The sequence below is a fragment of the Trematomus bernacchii genome, unplaced genomic scaffold (genome assembly GCF_902827165.1).
Source record: "Trematomus bernacchii unplaced genomic scaffold, fTreBer1.1, whole genome shotgun sequence".
Classification (NCBI taxonomy): Eukaryota; Metazoa; Chordata; class Actinopteri; order Perciformes; family Nototheniidae; genus Trematomus; species Trematomus bernacchii.
The window spans coordinates 3,439,270-3,457,509 of record NW_022987797.1 but is presented as its reverse complement, the minus strand read 5'-3'; the positions used below and the strand labels follow the sequence as shown (position 1 = coordinate 3,457,509).

Below are 18,240 nucleotides of genomic sequence, written 5' to 3'. Positions count from 1 at the left end.
GTGACAGCAAACACTTGAGTCCGTACTTCAGAGCCACTCCTCATACCAGCAGTCTTGAAATCAAGGCACACTGCATGCAGTGTCTGTTTAAAACATGCCTGCCTGCTGTGGTTATGTTGCTTGGACTTTCTCGAGAACCGCTCATAAAAACAACTTAACACTCAAAAAACAGTTTAATACAGACTGGTTGACAAACTGATGAAAAAACCCACCCAAATCTGGCTTCTATCACGGTCAAAAACATCGGTTAAATACACTTAGGCTGCCTTTACACGGGAACGTTTGCGTTTACGCACCGTATGCGTTTTCAAAAAGGTCTTCCGTTCACACGCATTCGATTAATTTAACGTGTCTGTTCACACAAGACCGCTTGACCCGCTGGAAACGCTGTAGTACATATGCCAGGCCTGTAAGTGGCGCTGCTGCCGCCACAAAATACACCAAAAGCAGCGAAGAAGACCCCGGAGCATGGTTGCCATGGTTGCCCTTCTGTTCATGCCCCGCGGTTTTGCACTAACATCTGTAGCATTGTCGAGCTGTAGATTTTGTACTAACATCTGTAGCATGGTCAGTAGCAGTAGCTACTGACAGTAGCTACTGACCATGCTACAGCAGAGGTGGGGAGAGGCGGGGCTATGGCTTCATCTATCGGGAAATGATCTTATAGAGGCGATTACACGGAGCCAGAGAAACTATGCGGATACAACCCGTTTCGTTCCCGTGTAAATGGGGTTTAAGTGGATGTATTAATGTCATATTTGGCCTACTTTGACAGAACCACCATGATTATAAAGTACAGAATAGATTTAATTATTGGAGGTATTTTTCAGAGTGGCGCAGTGATGAAGTATTTATTTAAGCTGCATCGAAAGATGTCCCTCGACAAAAGTTAAAAATGAAATAATTGTAATAGATTGTTATCCTTTTTATACTTATATGATGATGTCTGAAGTCTACAAACAGAAAGTGAGACCGTTCAAGACACTTGCAGGTAACATTTATTTAAAGGGGACCTATCATGCAAAATGCACTTTTGTGCGTCTTATATACATGAATATGTGTCCCCGGTGTTCCAGGGAACTCACCAAGTGTCAGAAAACACAACCCTCTCTATTTTCCTCCATACCCAAATCTCTAAAAAAGGGGCTCCAACGGATCTGATAAAAACTGGTCCAGATTTGAAAACTGTCAGGACGGTGGCGCTACGGCTATTGGGCCAACTCTCCACCTATCAGGGGAATGTGGGGTTGGGCCACGGCCGGCCATTGCCGCTCGAAAGCGCTGGAGACGCTGTAGTACATATGCCAGGCCTGTAAGTGGCGCTGTAGTCTGCCACAAAAGCAGCGAAAAAGACTTCCCGCGCATGGTTACCATGGTTACCATGGTTACCCTTCTGTTTATTCTCCGCTGTGGCTTTTTTTCTCCCTCCACGAGGCAAGCGTTTGCTCCCGCTGCTTTAATTCAATGCAATCCCTCCCCGTCGAGGCAAGCACTGTAATTCTCTCCGGTTAGTCCACCAGCAGATGACAAACACCCACCTCTCCGCCTCTTCCAAGGAACGAGGGGACCGTGCGGCAGAGTTTCAGTTAGGTTTTCTTTCGCCGGTCAAGATGTCCGTTAAAGTTTAAATCTTCCGGACAAAATTTGAAAAGTGCTGGTCAAAGGTCTTCTTTGTTATTTATTGAGCTTTAAAACAAATGAATAACGACTCTATATAATAATAGGCTATAATAAAACACGGAGGACGGAGATCTATTTTTCTCCCCCTCTTCTGACTTGATCAGAGCGGCTCGCCTCTCCTGCAGGGGGGCGTGGTCAGCTGCAGCTCACAGAATCAGCCCCCTGCAAAAACAGTGCTGGAGAACAGCAAATAGAGCGAAATGAGGCATGGCTTAAAATCATGATCTGTTTGGTATTTTGAAAACAGAAACGTATAAATATACCTTATATAGGTATGGCCCTACAATATATCATTTAAATATAGCATGATAGGTCCACTTTAAAAACAAAACGCAGGCTAAGAGAAAAATGATGACCCAAAACTGTCTGTAATCATCCATCACAGTTTTGCAGAACCATTTCCTGCCTCAACTTCGACCCTTTGTACTTACTGAAGTTGTGTGCACACAGGGTTCTTGTGCTAAATGAAGATGTAATGAAGAGTTGTTATATACCAGAACTGTTCTTTGTCTCTTCCTCTACAATCCTCTCTTGTAGCTAGATCTGTGATGTTAGCAGTCGAGTTTACCAGCTGACTGAACAGGGAAAGAATTTCTCACACACACACACACACACACACACACACACACACACACACACACACACACACACACACACACACACACACACACACACACACACACACACACACACACACACACACACACACACACACACACACACACACACACACACACACACACACACACACACACACACACACACACACACACACACACACACGGAATCTCTGCCAGTATCCATGCCTAGTGTGTGAGTAGACCATTCAGTGAGGCAGTCTGTGATCTGCTTTGTTGTGTCTACATTTCAGACGGGGAGATCAGATGAACTGCAGACAAACACCTGCAATCAGCTTTAAAGAAACTGGTATCCAAGCTCAGAAGCAAATCACCTTGGTAACCTGTCAATCAGTGAATCTGTTATTCATTCACACATTATATTGAGTCATCTAGCAGTCACTTTGGAGAGTGTTATGTGTTCAAAAGAACATAATTGGTGGTGTGACTGGTGCCCCACAGCTGCAAAATGACACATTGACTTGTTGTTGTTGATGGAGAATGTCATCTCTAAACTCACATTTAGCCAGCTCTCTTTCTCTTTGTTTATGCTGAGTCACGGTTGCTTAATTTCCTCATTCACCACATTTTGTTTTAGGGAAATGAAAGAGACTTCCTGTATGAACTATTAGGTTAAGTTTAGGTGTTTCAAATTAGTTTTAGGAGATCTTACGCAGGCAGATTTCAGACAACAACCTGTAACTGACAGAAAGATATCGGGAGTTCCTTAAGCTTTTTAAGTGTGTGAAATGGAGCAATGGTTTAACAGGTGGAAATGGTGAGTTGTCACTGATAAGAAGATTAGAACACTTTTAGCAACTGGTCGTATCGCACAGTACATGCTAGAATTTACCAACTTTTTTCTATTTATCAATTGTTTTTATTGCTTCATTTTGATTCTACATTTTTTTATGTACATTTTTTCTTTGAGATGACCTTGCAATGCAGCAACACTTTTTTCATCAGCATTAAGACACATGCTGTGCTCATATAGTGGTTCCCATCCAAAGGACTAAAGGGGCTGCAGAAAGCTTTAGTGTTGTTTATCTTGACATTTAATTGCGGTCGTCACTATTATCATTACTTATTGCTTGAGTGACATGTTGCTGATATTCCTGTGACATTAGTAAATGTCAAACACTTTATTAAATAGGATGTGTCAAGGCGAATGACCAGGAGACATTCACTGAGTCTGCAGCACACAGGTAGATGACGTCATACTTTCTCTGTGTGTGTGAGAAATACTAGATATAAGTGTGCGAGGTATGTGACGCATACTGTGTGTGTGTGTGTTGTTGCTGGGCGAAAAGCTCTATAGTTAGGTCCCTCCCTATCTCCAGGTTACCATGGGGACAGGAGGTGTGTGTGTGTGTGTGTGTGTGTGTGTGTGTGTGTGTGTGTGTGTGTGTGTGTGTGTGTGTGTGTGTGTGGTGTGTGTGTGTGTGTGTGTGTGTGTGTGTGTGGTGTGTGTGTGTGTGTGTGTGTGTGTGTGTGTGTGTGTGTGTGTGTGTGTGTGTGTGTGTGTGTGTGTGTGTGTGTGTGTGTGTGTGTGTGGTGTGTGTGTGTGTGTGTGTGTGTGTGTGTGTGTGTGTGTGTGTGTGTGTGTGTGTGTGTGTGTGTGTGTGTGTGTGTGTGTGTGTGTGTGTGTGTGTGTGTGTGTGTGTGTGTGTGTGTGTGTGTGTGTGTGTGTGTGTGTGTGTGGTCTTTTAGCAGACTGCAGTCGGATGAACGGCGAAGTCAAACAGTCGGTGTCGGCACCTCTTCCTCTCTCTCCGTCTCTCTCTCTCTGGTCAATCGACTGTTTTCAGTCATGACGGCTGAAAGCTGATGAATGAAACTCCTGGAAAGACAGGCAGGCAGACAGACAGACAGACAAGTCTCAGTCATCCAGATCAGATCGCTGAAAGTGTGTGTGTAGTGTAATTCGTACTGTATCTGTGTGTCTTGTTGCTTTAGCTTTATGTTTGTGTGTTATATTTTAACCTGTTACACACCGCCCCCCCGGTACCGGGCGGATAAACGCGTCATTTGCAGGAAACAACGTTTAAGGAATCTTAATATTTAATAAACTATGAATGTTTTATATCCATGTAACGGGAAGAAACTCAGCTAAGTGATCTTTTAAAAAAAAAAAATCCAAAAAAAACCCACAATGCTAACACTCAGCCTCTGAATTAGCCACGACCGAAAAAATGTAACCTAAAACAGCACCTAAACTCACTCATAACTCCCTTATCCGAATATTTATATCAACAAAGTCACGTGTGACCTCGTATGACCCCGGAAGGCATAAGTTCCGGTGTTGTCAACGAGTTCAGTTCTATGGAATCTTCTCGCGGAAACACGAGATTCCGAGTGACCAAGAACTCTGGCGGTCATCCAGTATTCATAGAACCGTAGTTACATACGTAACTATCGTTCTATTTCATCCTTACTGACCGCCAGAGGCGGTGCTTTAGCACTGGATGACCTATACCAACAGAGTCACGAGGAAGTTTGAATACTCACCCTATAAGGATGGCCTAGACGGACTCTGCAGGAGGACCACACCCAGCGGGTGAGGGGCGGCAACATTCACCCTGTAGTATCTGGCGAATGTGCTCGGGAATGGCCATGTGGCCGCAGCACATATGTCCTCCAGGGGCACACCTCTCAAGGTCGCCCATGACGTGGAGACACTCCTGGTAGAGTGGCACTTTACTTTGGGTGGCAAGGGATGGTCATTCGCTTTGTATGCCTGGGCAATGACGTCCACGATCCAGTGGGACAAGCGCTGTTTTGAGAGCGCACAGCCCCTTCTAGGACCACCGTAACACACAAAGAGCTGCTCAGACTGACGTATGCCTGCGGTAGTCTGGACATAAGCTCCAAGGGCCCGCACCGGGCATAGGAGTCTTGACCTCTCTTCCCCCTCTCCTGATGGGGGGTCAAACCGTGCCAGCCGGATAGGCCGATTAAAATGAGAGCGTGCCAGAACCTTAGGGAGGAACGCTGTGTTCGGCCATAAGGTGACACCTGAGCCATCTGAGTTCCACCTCAGACACGAGCTGTTCACGGACAAGGCCTGAAGCTCGCTTACACGCTTTGCTGAGGTGATGGCAAGAAGGAAAGCAGTCTTAGCTGAGAGCCACTTCAGTTCTGCCTGTAACAAAGGTTCAACAGGAGGCGAGCATAGGGCACCCAGCACCAAGGGCAGGTTCCATGTAGGGAACCTTGGGATATTCGGGGGGCGAAGCCTCAGAGCTCCCCCTTAAAAAGAGGGATACCAGCCTATGGCTCCCCACTGTGCTGTTGTCAGCCCTTGCATGTTGAGCTGATATAGCAGCCACATACACCCTGACGGTAGCGGGACACCGGCCGTCGTCCAGGAGGGACTGCAGGAACTCAAGGGTCGTAGGCACCGAGCAATGTACTGGGTCCTCATTTCGCCCTTGGCACCAGTCAGAAAACAGTTTCCACCTGTTTCCGTACTGCCTACGAGTAGATCTACTCATATGGTGCCCTAGCATTTGAGAATAGTCTTCCTGACAGACTCTATGCAGTCGCTCAGCAGTGGGTCGGGGTGCCACATCCGACCCTCCAACTGAGACAAGAGGTCCTTCCTGTTGGGGAGACGCCAAGGCGTCCCACAGCAGAGTCTGTGCAGCAGATGGACAGGCCCGCACCTAGCTGGGTTAAATAAGGAAGTTTAACAGGACAGCCTAGCCAGCTAGAATCAAGCAACACGGCTACCAGGAGCGGGGGCGAGAACACTGCCTTCACTGGTTGAGTTGATAACGAATTCCAGATGCAGCGTAACCGGGAGCGGGTGCGAGAACACAGCCTCCACTAGCTACCTGCTGAACGTAAAGAGTAGAGCAATGCTCCTACTCGCCGAACACAGAGAGGGATGTAAATGCCCTACACCCACGTTACCAGCAGAGGGAGCGAGAGCACTGCCTTCACCTAGGTGGATTAGATAAGGACATTTAACAGGGCAGTTTAGCCAGGCAGCTGCTGCTAGAATGAAGCAGCGCGTCTACCAGGAGCGGGGGCGAGAACACCGCCCTCACTGGTTGAGTTGATAACGAATGCCAGATGCAGCGTAGGCGGGAGCGGGGTGCGAGAACACAGCCTTCACCAGCTACCTGCTGAACGGAAAGAGTAGAGCAACGCTCCTACTCGCCGAACACAAAAGGGATGTAACTACACCCATGTTACCAGCAGAGGGAGCGAGAGCACTGCCTTAGCTAGCTGGAAAAAATAAAGAAGTTTTAGCAGGACAGCTTATCCAGTCGGCTGCTGCTAGAATGAAGTCTAGGGGTCTGAAGCTTGAGCTACCCAGTAGTTGAGCTGCTGCTGGGAGAAATAACCGACAGCCGGCCCCAGACCCTCAGTACCTTGCCCCCCGGCCTCTGGCTCTGGGGGGGCGACGATTAGGCACCGGATACCGAGGCTGCCTTGGGGGCGAGTTAACAGGACTGTAGTGGGCCGGCCCCCTCGTGGGGCGCTGAGGCCCATGGCGGGCACCGGGGTGAGCCGGTGGATGGGAGCGGCCTCGGGAGGCAGACGCGGAACCTCTAGGCCTACCGGGGGGGGGCATGTCTCTGCGAAGAGCTGAGAACTGTTGCCTGGTCTGACTAGCTTGGACAGTCCGTTCGAGCACCTGTACGGCAGCTGAACCGAACAGCTCCCCCGGCTCCACTGGGACAGCACGGAGAGTCCTCCTACATGTCTCTGATAAGGGTGACTGTGCCAGCCAAACCTGGCGACGAGTCTGGACGAGAGTGGACATCAGGCGCCCAAGCTCTCTAGACATCAGAGCAAACGCCTGTAATGAGGCGTCACTGAGGCTGGTAGAGGAAGCGCTGAGAGCATCCTGCTGCAGGGAAGCTGAGAGGGCGAGCATGAGGTGAGAGAGGGAATTGCCTATACGGCCCATGCGCGCCGCTGCATCGTAAGCCTTAGTGAGCAGGTCATCAGTGACCCGACATTGGAGTCGAGGGCACCTGGCCTCCGACCTCAGAGCAGAGTGTTCATTACAGTGCATTGTCCCTGTCAAATAAACGATTAAATAAAATAACCAATTGTGCGCCGTGAGAGGGGAGCGAAGACACTCTCCTCACTAGCGTCGTAACAGTTAGCTTGAGCGAGAACACTCAGCTAACTGGAGGATGGGACAGGTAAGGAACCAATGTGTGCCATGAGAGGGGAGCGAAGACACTCTCTTCACCAGCGTCGTAACAGTTAGCTTGAGCGAGAACACTCAGCTAACTGGAGGATGGAACAGGTAAGGAACCAAAAGTGTGCAGTGAGAGGGGAGCGGAGACGCTCTCTTCAGTAGTGCAGTAACAAATTAGCTTGAGCGAAAACACTCGGCTAACTTGGACACAAGTTAGCGATCTCACCGACTGACGTGCAGGAGCGTCCGCTCTTAACCGGTCCGGCTCCTGGGGTCCGAGCGGTGAACACCACGGTCCCCTCCCTTGGGAGGCGACAGCTTGTCGCAGCCTTTGGAGGGCGAGCGTTTCTAGCCCGCAGCTCCGATCGAGACGATCACAAGGCTACAGGTAGCGATGAGCTAGAATCGAATTTTCAATAAGCTAGCTTGGCTTCTACTCAAAAAGTAGTAACCTGCGCAGCGAGAAGATGAAAAAGAACTGAACTCGTTGACAACACCGGAACTTATGCCTTCCGGGGTCATACGAGGTCACACGTGACTTTGTTGATATAAATATTCGACCTACGCATGCGCGAGACAGAAGATATCCAGTGCTAAAGCACCGCCTCTGGCGGTCAGTAAGGATGAAATAGAACTCCCTCATGAGGGAACTTTGTGATTTTAGCCTTTGCAGACCATTGTCTTTTTTGGTATTGCATGCAGCCCTAGTCTTAGTACATTAACTGTTGTATTGTATTGTCAGTATGATTTATATTTTGCCATGCTGTGGACCTACAGTATAGCCTCGGATTAGAATATGATCAGCTAGTCACACAGCACTACTGACAAGAGAAGTGTAGTGATAAGTTCACTGTGAATCAAGAGTGCAACAAAAGAGCTCATGCAGAGTGCAGACCAGAAAGCATTTCCTTAGACTGTAAATATAAGAGATGTGTTTTGACAGGATGATGTTAACACGGTACCCGCACATCAGTTCAATTGTTACTCCTCCTATTAGAACATAACATTTCATATTTCAATAACCTAAAGTGTAGCAAAGCAAGTCGAGTTTTGGAACAGGGTTCAGGGATAGACACATTGATTTTAATGTTTTATGTGTCACATTAAGATGGCAAACCAGAAAGTAGATATTTTCGCATGATGGGTGAAAAAGTAACTTTTGGTCAGACTTCAGGAACATTAATATACTGTCAAAATGTGAATCTGCTTAACAACTACGTCAGTATTGTTTCTCCCAGGGGGGTAATGTTGGTCTAGACTGTGGACTAAATAATGTAACAAAAAAAATTACAATTTAGTGACAGAAAAACAAGTTTATCTATAATAATAATATAGATTATATTTTTAATGCCGCTTATTTCTATTTCTGTGCTGCACACACCATATAAGGACTACACTGGAAGAATTATTCATCAAAAATGTAAATGTTTAAATATTTTGTGAAAGCACCAAACAACCCTACAATATGTTCGGAATATCGATATTGAGTTATTCATCAGAAATATCTCCACATTGCAGAGCCCTAATTTCCACTTGACACTTCACTTGAACGATTATTACAGTGATTGTGTGACATCATTATTTCTTCCCATGGTTCTCACCTGCTGTGTTTGTGTGTCAGTTCTTCCTGCAGGACACTAAAAGTAGCAACGGGACGTTCATCAACAGCCAGAGGTTGAGTCGCGGCTCGGAGGAGAGTCTGCCCTGCGAGGTTCTCTCCGGAGACATCATCCAGTTCGGCGTCGACGTCACTGAGAACACACGAAAAGGTACATATGAAATATATTTACAAACATACAATTCTAGTAATAGAGTGGCGAAGTCCCTCCCACTTACTTCCGGGGTATGGGACCTTATTCCGGAAAAGTTATGCATTGAAGTCAATGGGGAGAGAAAACTTATCTTTCGATCCCGTTTGAATTGTGCCATGAATTACACATATGATGTTTGTCAATCTTAAAAAATCATTTCCATGTCAAAAAAGTCACAGTTTGTCGTAAAACTGTTGAAATATAAGACTTTGAAAAATACGTAACTAGAAAGACTACAAATCCCAGAGTCGCGTAAGTGATGTCACAATTGTTTACCTCCACCATTCAGATACCTAAGATCAGCGCAATATAGATATAATCTATCTATATGGCGCTGGCTAAGATAAGATAACTTTAACAAGATGCCTGTGTGCTTAGTACCAGGTTGTTATTATACCAGCAATGGGTCTTGCTCGTTCTTTTGCTTCCCGTCTGATGAAACGACCAGGAGTGGCTTGATCAAGTTAGCTACCTAGCTAGTAGCTAGCACGTTAGTTAGCATTACAGCCTTGTCATTTTTATTAGCCTTAACATGAAGTAACATTAAGTAACCCAAAATGTTAAACAGTAAGAGTAGTAGTCATATTTCGTGAACCCTTTGAATAGTACTGTCACCGGTGTGATCATTCTATAATACACCATTTAATTCCGGGGGAGAAATGCTAACGCTAACGTTAGCATCGGCGATCTTTTCTACTTCATGCTATCTGCACAAATGGTTGACATTAAACATTAAAACGACCAGGCAGTTCAGAGAGAATCAAAGGAAGGCAGGCAGGCAGCTTTGCATGACTTTCTTCAGGACGTGTTTCATTGTGGTGATAGTCAATCGTTTGTTGACAAGACAGTAGTGACGGCCATCTTGGTGACGTGTGTGGTTGACCAGAGATGTAGTTCATTGAGCCTTTCACACAAACAAATGTGTTACTTCACAGTTTTACAACACATTTTAATTTTTTTGAATTGCAAAATTATCTTTTAAATTGACAAACATCATATGTGTAATTCGTGGCACAATTCAAACGGGATCGAAAGATAATCTTTCTCTCTCCATTGACTTCAATGCATAACGTTTCCGAAATAAGGTCCCATGGGGCTCAACCGGAAGGGGAGGGACTTCGCCACTCTATTGTAGTACCCAGGTTTAAAAATGAAGACATGCTAAGAGAGATGAGGATTGTAAAGAATAAATTAATTTGGTTACAGTGAGATACAACGGAACTATTTTTGTCCCTACTCTACCAGCCTTTAAATGCACACATACAACCCTGAAATAATTACACTTGACTACCCCTTAATAGTACCTTAAGGCTCATTTTGTAAAGGTCATGGACTCCATACTGTTGGCATACAAAGTGCAGAGCAGATATTGAGGTCAGATTTTCAGCTCCACTTATACCTCTTTCATTCTGGAGACCAAATGCACATTCAACCTGCCGTCATAAAACCACAAGGTTTATTTTATATTAAGGCATGGCTACTCATGATGCTCACAGCACCCCTGTGTATCTGTATCAAATATCAAAATGTATGAAATATAGTATTTAGAATAATAGTTACAATCAAATGAAATGAATTTCCTTCTAACTATATGGAAATAAATTATAGACGGCTTTTAAAATATCCCACATTTTTCAAGAATTTGCCATTTTCTTGCAATCTAGCCACAGAAAAGTGAAGATCAACTACTTGTGTACTTTCTTAATCAATTACCCTGTATATACAATATGTATTTGTATCATTTATTGTTGTCAGTAACAAAATATTTGTCTTGCTCATTCACAGTTAAATAAACAGTTGCTTTGAGAAGTAGGGGCGTGCACAATTTTAAAGCAAAACATCAACAAGTGTTGGGCGTTAACATGATGGTTGTCTGTTTGTGTTTCCAGTCACCCATGGCTGTATCGTGTCAACACTCAAACTCTTCCTACCTGATGGGATGGAGGCACGGCGACGAAGCGAGTAAGCATTCTTATTGGTTTAGACTCACCCATGAAGCTATCACATTGATCACTTATACATTGTAACAAAATGTTAAAGTTTCTGGTCATTTATCAAAAATTATTGTTGGAAATTATTAACCAGCTACTAATAGTTGTAATATATGTCTGCTTTTTGCAAATGATGCTGTTATTGCCTGTCTGGCTGCTTTCACAAACACACACACCAAATTTCTGCTTGCATAGTGATGTGATTAGTTTCACTCTAGTTGTTGACGAGGACATTTGTCAACAAGCTGTGGGGGAAATAGAGTGTGTGTGTTCATTGTTGAACTTGCGATAACCATTTGAATTCTAATGGTCTAATTTGATGTTCACATATATTCATGCTGAGTGTTTGGGAATGAAGGATATTGTGGTTACAAATAACAGTATCACAATTATAGTGTGTGTGTTAAATGCGCTGTAGCAGACCATCAGCTGACCCAGCATGAGCTTCCTACTGTACTGGGAGTCCCGTGTGTTTGTGTGTGGAGATGCCGGGACACGGGGGCATAGTGGGCAGCGCCATCTGCCCCACTCCGGCTTTCAGTCTGGAAAACACAGACGAGCATCCTGACCTGCGTGAACACAGACAAAAACAAATCTTGGCAAATCTAGAGTTGGTATCCAAAACTCTATGACTACTTTGATTTGAGCTCTGATTTTGGTCTCTTATGGACCACACAGTGGATTGTAGTCTGCATTTAAACCATCCTAGTATTAGGAGCAGTGACAGAGATATATCTGTCTCTTCATCTGCCAAATGCTTCACCAGCTGGTCTATAACTGTCAGTTTACTGCCGAGTACATCGTGAACAGTGGGTCTTTTAAGCTTTTTTTGTTGAAATTGGCGCTACAACAGCAGTGAGAGTGAAGCATCGTTGTGGGGCGGGCAGCAGAAATAATGACTAAAAAATGTATGTAAAGCTTGAAAACATGGATTAACTCAAGCCTCACACTAGGACAGTTAATGTTAATATTGCCAAGTTAGCCCAACGACAAAACCTGGTTTCAGGAAAAATGTAAAATCCCATGAAATACTAGAAGCGTTTCCCTTTAAGTCTTGTGCTCCATTGACTCGATACACTTTGGCGCTGCATTTCAGAGCACTAAAGTTATTTAGAGACGGTGAAACTGTTTGTGTTGTAAATTTGTTTCCTTTTTATTTCTGGCTTTTGCTGAAGTTTTTTTATTGGCTGCATTTTGATCAGGTCATCGGCCAGGGTTTGGTTGATCAGCCACTGGAGATTATTGGCTTACATTTGTTCTTAATACTTTGATCGGAGCTCCCTATGAACCTCATCCAAAAAAGCCAATCACATGAAGCACCGATCCCAACTGAAACGGTTTCAATACTCATTAGCCTGCTTTAAAGCCAGATGTATTTAACTCCTTCATATTGGTATCACCATCAGCAAGAAAAATCCATTATCGTTTGGGCTCTACTTACTGAGGCATCACAGTTCCCAAATGAGAACAATTTAGCTGCTGAAAATACCTACACAGATAAAACTGATGTAACTGGGCTGAATTACAGTAAATATACTCTTCACAGAATCAAATTATTTTTGGAATTAGGTTAATTATAAACGCATGATTTTCTGTAATTAATTGTGATTAATCGCCTTGTTATGCGCAAAATTCAATAATAAATTAAAAAGTAGTATATTGTTCAATTTTATTAAAAAAATACTGCTATATGAACAAAAGGGCAATAACATTTGGTTTGCAAACAGTTTAAATAAACAAGGTGCTTTTTTATCAGTTTCAGTTAGTTATTTTAACTGCTAACAGTAGCGGTTAAAATATTTCTTGTAAATCTCAACTTCAACATTAATTAATGAAATCAAATATAAAACCAAAGGTATTTGCTACTGCCAGGGTATTAACGTTTTATCTAGTTTGTTATAGAAGAACAAGTTCCCCTCAGAGTCCAGAGAGAAGAAAATCCAACTTTGCAGCAGTTACAAATAACTTTGGTTCTATCAGCTCTGCCGCCTGAAGAGATGTAAAATGTCCGTGTAAGAGTTCGGTACCTTTCTCCATGATTCATTCCCCGCAACTTCTTTTCTGCTCATGTGACGCTGCAGCAGTCTTAGGCCCGCCCCAAATGCTCTCATTGGTTGAGACGCGCGATGACGCCCATCCTAAGCCAATACTGATCAACATCCCACCCCTCCTGTGACCCATGGTTAGTCTGTATATGTATTCAGAGCCAGTGAGCAACGGACTTTCATAATAATAATAATAATAAAAAAAAAACTGTTAATGCGCGATAAAATAATTGTTAATTATTAATGTGTTAACGCGATAACTTTCCCAGCCCTACTTAATTATCAGGGATGCAAACTTGTCACCTTTCGGCGAAATTCGCCGTTTTGAATCCAAAATAGGTCGTTTATGTGATTCATGTAGATCTGCAATAAAAATATTTTTGGGGTATGGGGGGGGGGGTCTGGGACCCGGAGTAATCTGCGGCCGCGAGCTGTTATGTGCCATCATGACACGCATGGTGTTCTTTTTTTATATATTATAATGAAGCGCGAGCTGTGTGCTCGAGTCTTCCTGCCTGTCGGCTCTGCTCATAGATGTATAATAAGGCTCTGCTGCTCCGGGATGAGGGTCTAGCTTCAGCAGCTACATTACCTACGGTGCGTTCGTTAATATTAACTGTGCGGTCCGGAGTCACTGTGGCACAGACTGGACCGCTGGTGAACAGCTGTTAGAACGGGCCGTTCAGGTGTTCACCTGTCGGAGCGGCAGAGCGTGATGTGCACTGAAAAGTCTTTCTGTTGCAATATTATTTAATGAATCGTTGAGCTAGCTAACTAGCATACATTGTCACTATCTGCTAACGTTAGCTTTAGCCTTCGTTTTCAAATAGTTTTTTTCATAGGCTATAAACGGAGGTGGTATAAGTATCTTGTACTTGAGTAAAAGTAGAAGTACTCAGATCTTGTACTTGAGTAAAAGTAGAAGCACTCAGATCTTGTACTTGAGTAAAAGTAGAAGTACCAGAGTGTAGGAATACTCTGTTACAGTAAAAGTCCTGCATTCAAAATGTTCCTCAAATAAAAGTAGAAAAGTATTCTCATCAAAATATAGTTAAAGTAGCGACAGTAAAAGTAGTGATTGTGCAGATTGGTCCATTTCAGAATAATAGAGTGTCTACTTCTAGTGTAGTAGAAGAACAAAGTAGCAAAACATTGAAATACTTAAGTAAAGTACAAGTATCTCAAAATTGTACCCAAGTATAGTACTTGAGTTTATGAACTTAGTTACTTTACACCACTGGCTATAAAGATAGAAAGACTAAGCCTTGCACAGAGGCATGAAAATACATTTTCAAAATGCTCAACAGTGCTGCCAAAATTATAAACTGACTGCTACACAATTAAAATAAATGCTTTTATAAATGTCTATTAGATGTGACTCTTTGGCGTTTCTGTTATTAACTGCTTTAGTTGTTCTGACTGCTAAAATCCTCTGCTATTCCGTGGGGTCGGGGGGCTCGGATCCTTGTCACCTTTTTCATACCTGATGAGTTTGCATCCCTGATTATAAACGCCCTTTGTAGAGACAATATGGAGGAAATTAGACCATCATAGGCTGATGTATCAGTGGTGCCACCCACCATCACACATCCACAATAGTCTGTGCAGCTCTGTCTCTATGAAGCACAGCTGGAGAGACAGTGATGTGGAGTTAAATCAGATGGATTTATTATTAGCTGAAGAATGTGTCTGCTCCCCGCGTGTTAGCATTAGCCATCTGGAGGTTGGCCAACACTGTATCATACAGTCGTCCTCTGTGTGCCAGCAACGTATTGAAAAATTAAACCAAATATGTGGCCTTTGAGTACCTGATTCATTGTTATCTTTGATTACTGTAGGTGTGAACCTAAAAACTCAATTAACTTTTGAAGTCAAAAAGTCTGAAAATCTTTAATAATTATGAATACTATTCTAACATTCTGACACGTTTGGTAAAAAATACCTGGCCAGTAGATCTAACCATTGAGCTATCTCATGCGTTAAAATAAAAAAGCATGAGAATGTTATACTTGTATTCATTAAAGAGTATCTGACGTGTTATATGCACTGTTCACTGCCAAGTATGCGGCCGATTCCAGAACGTGCAGAAAATCTCCCCCTTTCACCTCTGTATCTCTAATAAAGGCTCCAAATAATATCTTTCAGAAAAAAAGAGAGAAAAAACAGTGACTCATGGAAACGTAAAACAAAATGATAGGTTGTCAACAAACCCATGTTACTCTGTGTTGCATTTAATGCAAAATTGTGACATCACGAATGGGGGCGTGGCCGGAGAAGTTTGACAAGAATCTGCTTTCCTCCTCTGTGTGATTCAGTGTGTTGTCACGTGTGTTACATTATATATATATTCAAAGATCCAATTCACAAGTTAGAGCATGTTGTAAATCAAAGCTCTAACTCTGCTGTATTTAATGTTTCACAGTTCTAGTTTCTGTGCAGGAAAAGCACAATTTCTTCTTTTATCTTGTGAAATATAGTTCAACCAGGTCAAATATGACTGAAATATAGAAGTAAATCTATCAATACAAAGTGTTTGAGGTTTTTTGTTCATGACAATAGCTTGCTTTTGTTTCCCCAATTCAGTAATCACCTGCCAAAATTCCTTAACACCCACACTCACACACACTGTCACACCCTTTTGTGAGAGTGTGTGTCAAGGATGTTTCATAATCACAACATTTGTGGAGCTTTAGAATGCTATTTTGATGATACAAATGATAACCTTGACACCTCATGCGGAGCCAGGTTAGTTATCCAGCGCACCTTTACCCTCCCACAGACCATAAAAAGCCATTGCATGGCAGAAAGGGGCGTTTGTTTCCTCACAGTGAGTAGCAGGAGGGGTGGAGCGATAGTAAGTTGCACAAGTTAAAGAAGGAAAATCAGCTGTTTGGCTCAGAGGAAGAGGAGGATCAGCAAAGAGTAGAAAGAAACAAAGTTTGTTATGGGATGACTTGAATCACGCCGTGGAAAAGTAGAGGGGATTATTCTCAGTCTAAAACAAAGAGAGAAAATGAAGTGAGAAAGGAGAATCTATTTTCTCACAAGCTGAGTCAGGCTGAGATAGAGGAACAGTGAACTTTGTCCTGTGACAAATCATCACCTGACGCACAGGAAGCAGACCTGACAGGTAACGTTTCTGTTGTCCACAATCTGAACCAAGACTTTTAGACGCATACGGTCCGTATCAGGCTCTGTATTGTTCATCAAGCTTCTTTTAGATTTGTGTACGACAATATGTGGTGCCTAAACTCTTAACTCTTATGTGTTCTGGCACCGAGAGATCAACATGCTGTGAGAAAATGAAGCTGGAAGTCTTCAGTGGTTGACATTTGTTAGAGAACTTGCAACACAGAGTTGGTTTTGTGTGGTATTCTCAAACAACTTTTGGGTTTGCGATTCATGCAGACTGCAGAGGAAAACATGAGATTAAACTGAGCCTGAAGCATCTTTTATTTGTATCTTTTGTTTGTTACATACGGTAGTTCTTGCTTTTAAAACAGGCCAGAGTGTGTACACATCTTGTGACACACAAGTACAGAGGTCCTCCAGGATTATAAAGTGATTTAATAAACAATAAAAAGGGAACCTTTCCAAAAGCAAATGTGTTGCTTTTCATAATGTAAGTTATCATTTCATGAGGTAAACTTAAGGAGGGGTATTAAATGAAAATTAACACTTTAGTTATACTTCTTCCAAGAGAGGAAAAAACAAATATGTAAATATTTTAAAATTGACCTTTTTCTTGCATTCAAGTGTTTTTTTTGGCATTCTTTCTTGAAAAAACACTTAACCTGTTACGCACCCCCCCCCCCGGTACCGGGCGGATAAACGCGTCATTTGCAGGAAACAACGTCTAAGGAATCTTAATATTTAATAAACTATGAATGTTTTATATCCATGTAACGCGAAGAAACTCAGCTAACTGATCTTTTACATTTTTATTCCCAAAGAAAACCAACAATGCTAACACTCAGCCTCTGAATTAGCCACGAGCGAAAAAATGTAACTTAAAACTGCACCTAAACTCACTCATAACTCCCTTATTACTTATCCTAGATGCACAGCCAACCCATCGATTAGCATCTCCTGGAGACACAGAATCGTTTGGTGCCCACCTCAACACTCAGTGATAAACATTTGCGACGCTATAAACGAAAGCGTACATCATAACATGTGGAGCAAAATTACATGCGCGAAGCCCCCACCGTTTGTTTTCACAACGAGTGTGTGTGGGGGCCTCCCCCTTCGATTCTATTGGCTCTAACGGTCAGAAAGAGGTGTCAACCATCAAAATCGACCAAGGGGGGCCAGAGATATGGAAAAAAAAACATTTTCACCCAAATCACCTCAGAGGTGGGGTGGTTTTGGCTAAACCTCTCTAAAAAGGTCAAATGTCACTTGTTTTGCATCAATCTTGATACAGGGTACTTATTATATGTTGTACTTTGGATTCCTAAAGCTTTTAGTCTACTAACCCATCATCCAAGGGTAGTTTTCACTATAAGTAAAAAAGAATATTTGGACGGACACTATAATTTACAGTAAAATCTGAATTTTCTTTAAAATAAAAAACATCTATATTGATTCTGACACTTCTACATCCAACTCACAGATGTAACCTTGCTTTGATAAAAGACATTATTCATATAACCCGTTTAGAAGTTAAGTTGTAGTCATTTGTTTTGGGCATGTCATTTTCGAGCCTGAAACATGAATAACAGGCTTGGTGCTTAACAGGTTAAGTAGTTATTCATACTCAAAAGGTTTATGATTGATTGAGAAGCTGTTCGGGTTAAAAGTGCAAGGACGTTTGTCTGCTTTTGGTACAGTTTGTTGACACTGTATATACATATTTCAGCCAATGCCAAATATACAGGACAGGTCACACTGTTCTTTAAGGCAGCGTTCACATCACAAAGTTCTCCACAACAG

General features: G+C 43.0%; 1 protein-coding gene across 19 annotated transcripts in view; it reads left to right on the top strand.

The window, feature by feature from the left end:
• slmapa (sarcolemma associated protein a) overlaps nt 1-18,240 on the top strand; it is a 75,917-nt gene that overhangs the window by 21,226 nt on the left and 36,451 nt on the right. For 18 of the 19 annotated variants that reach the window (XR_004557503.1, XR_004557498.1, XR_004557495.1 and 15 more), the window contains 2 exons: nt 9,080-9,227; nt 11,159-11,231. Coding sequence is in view for 2 of the 19 variants with exons in the window: in XM_034149898.1 (XP_034005789.1) it covers nt 9,080-9,227; nt 11,159-11,231 (221 nt within the window). In the remaining 17 variants the exon portion in view is untranslated. Of the gene's footprint in view, nt 1-3,000; nt 3,076-9,079; nt 9,228-11,158; nt 11,232-18,240 lie in introns of those variants that run through there. The other variant, XR_004557501.1, reaches the window with a different exon arrangement.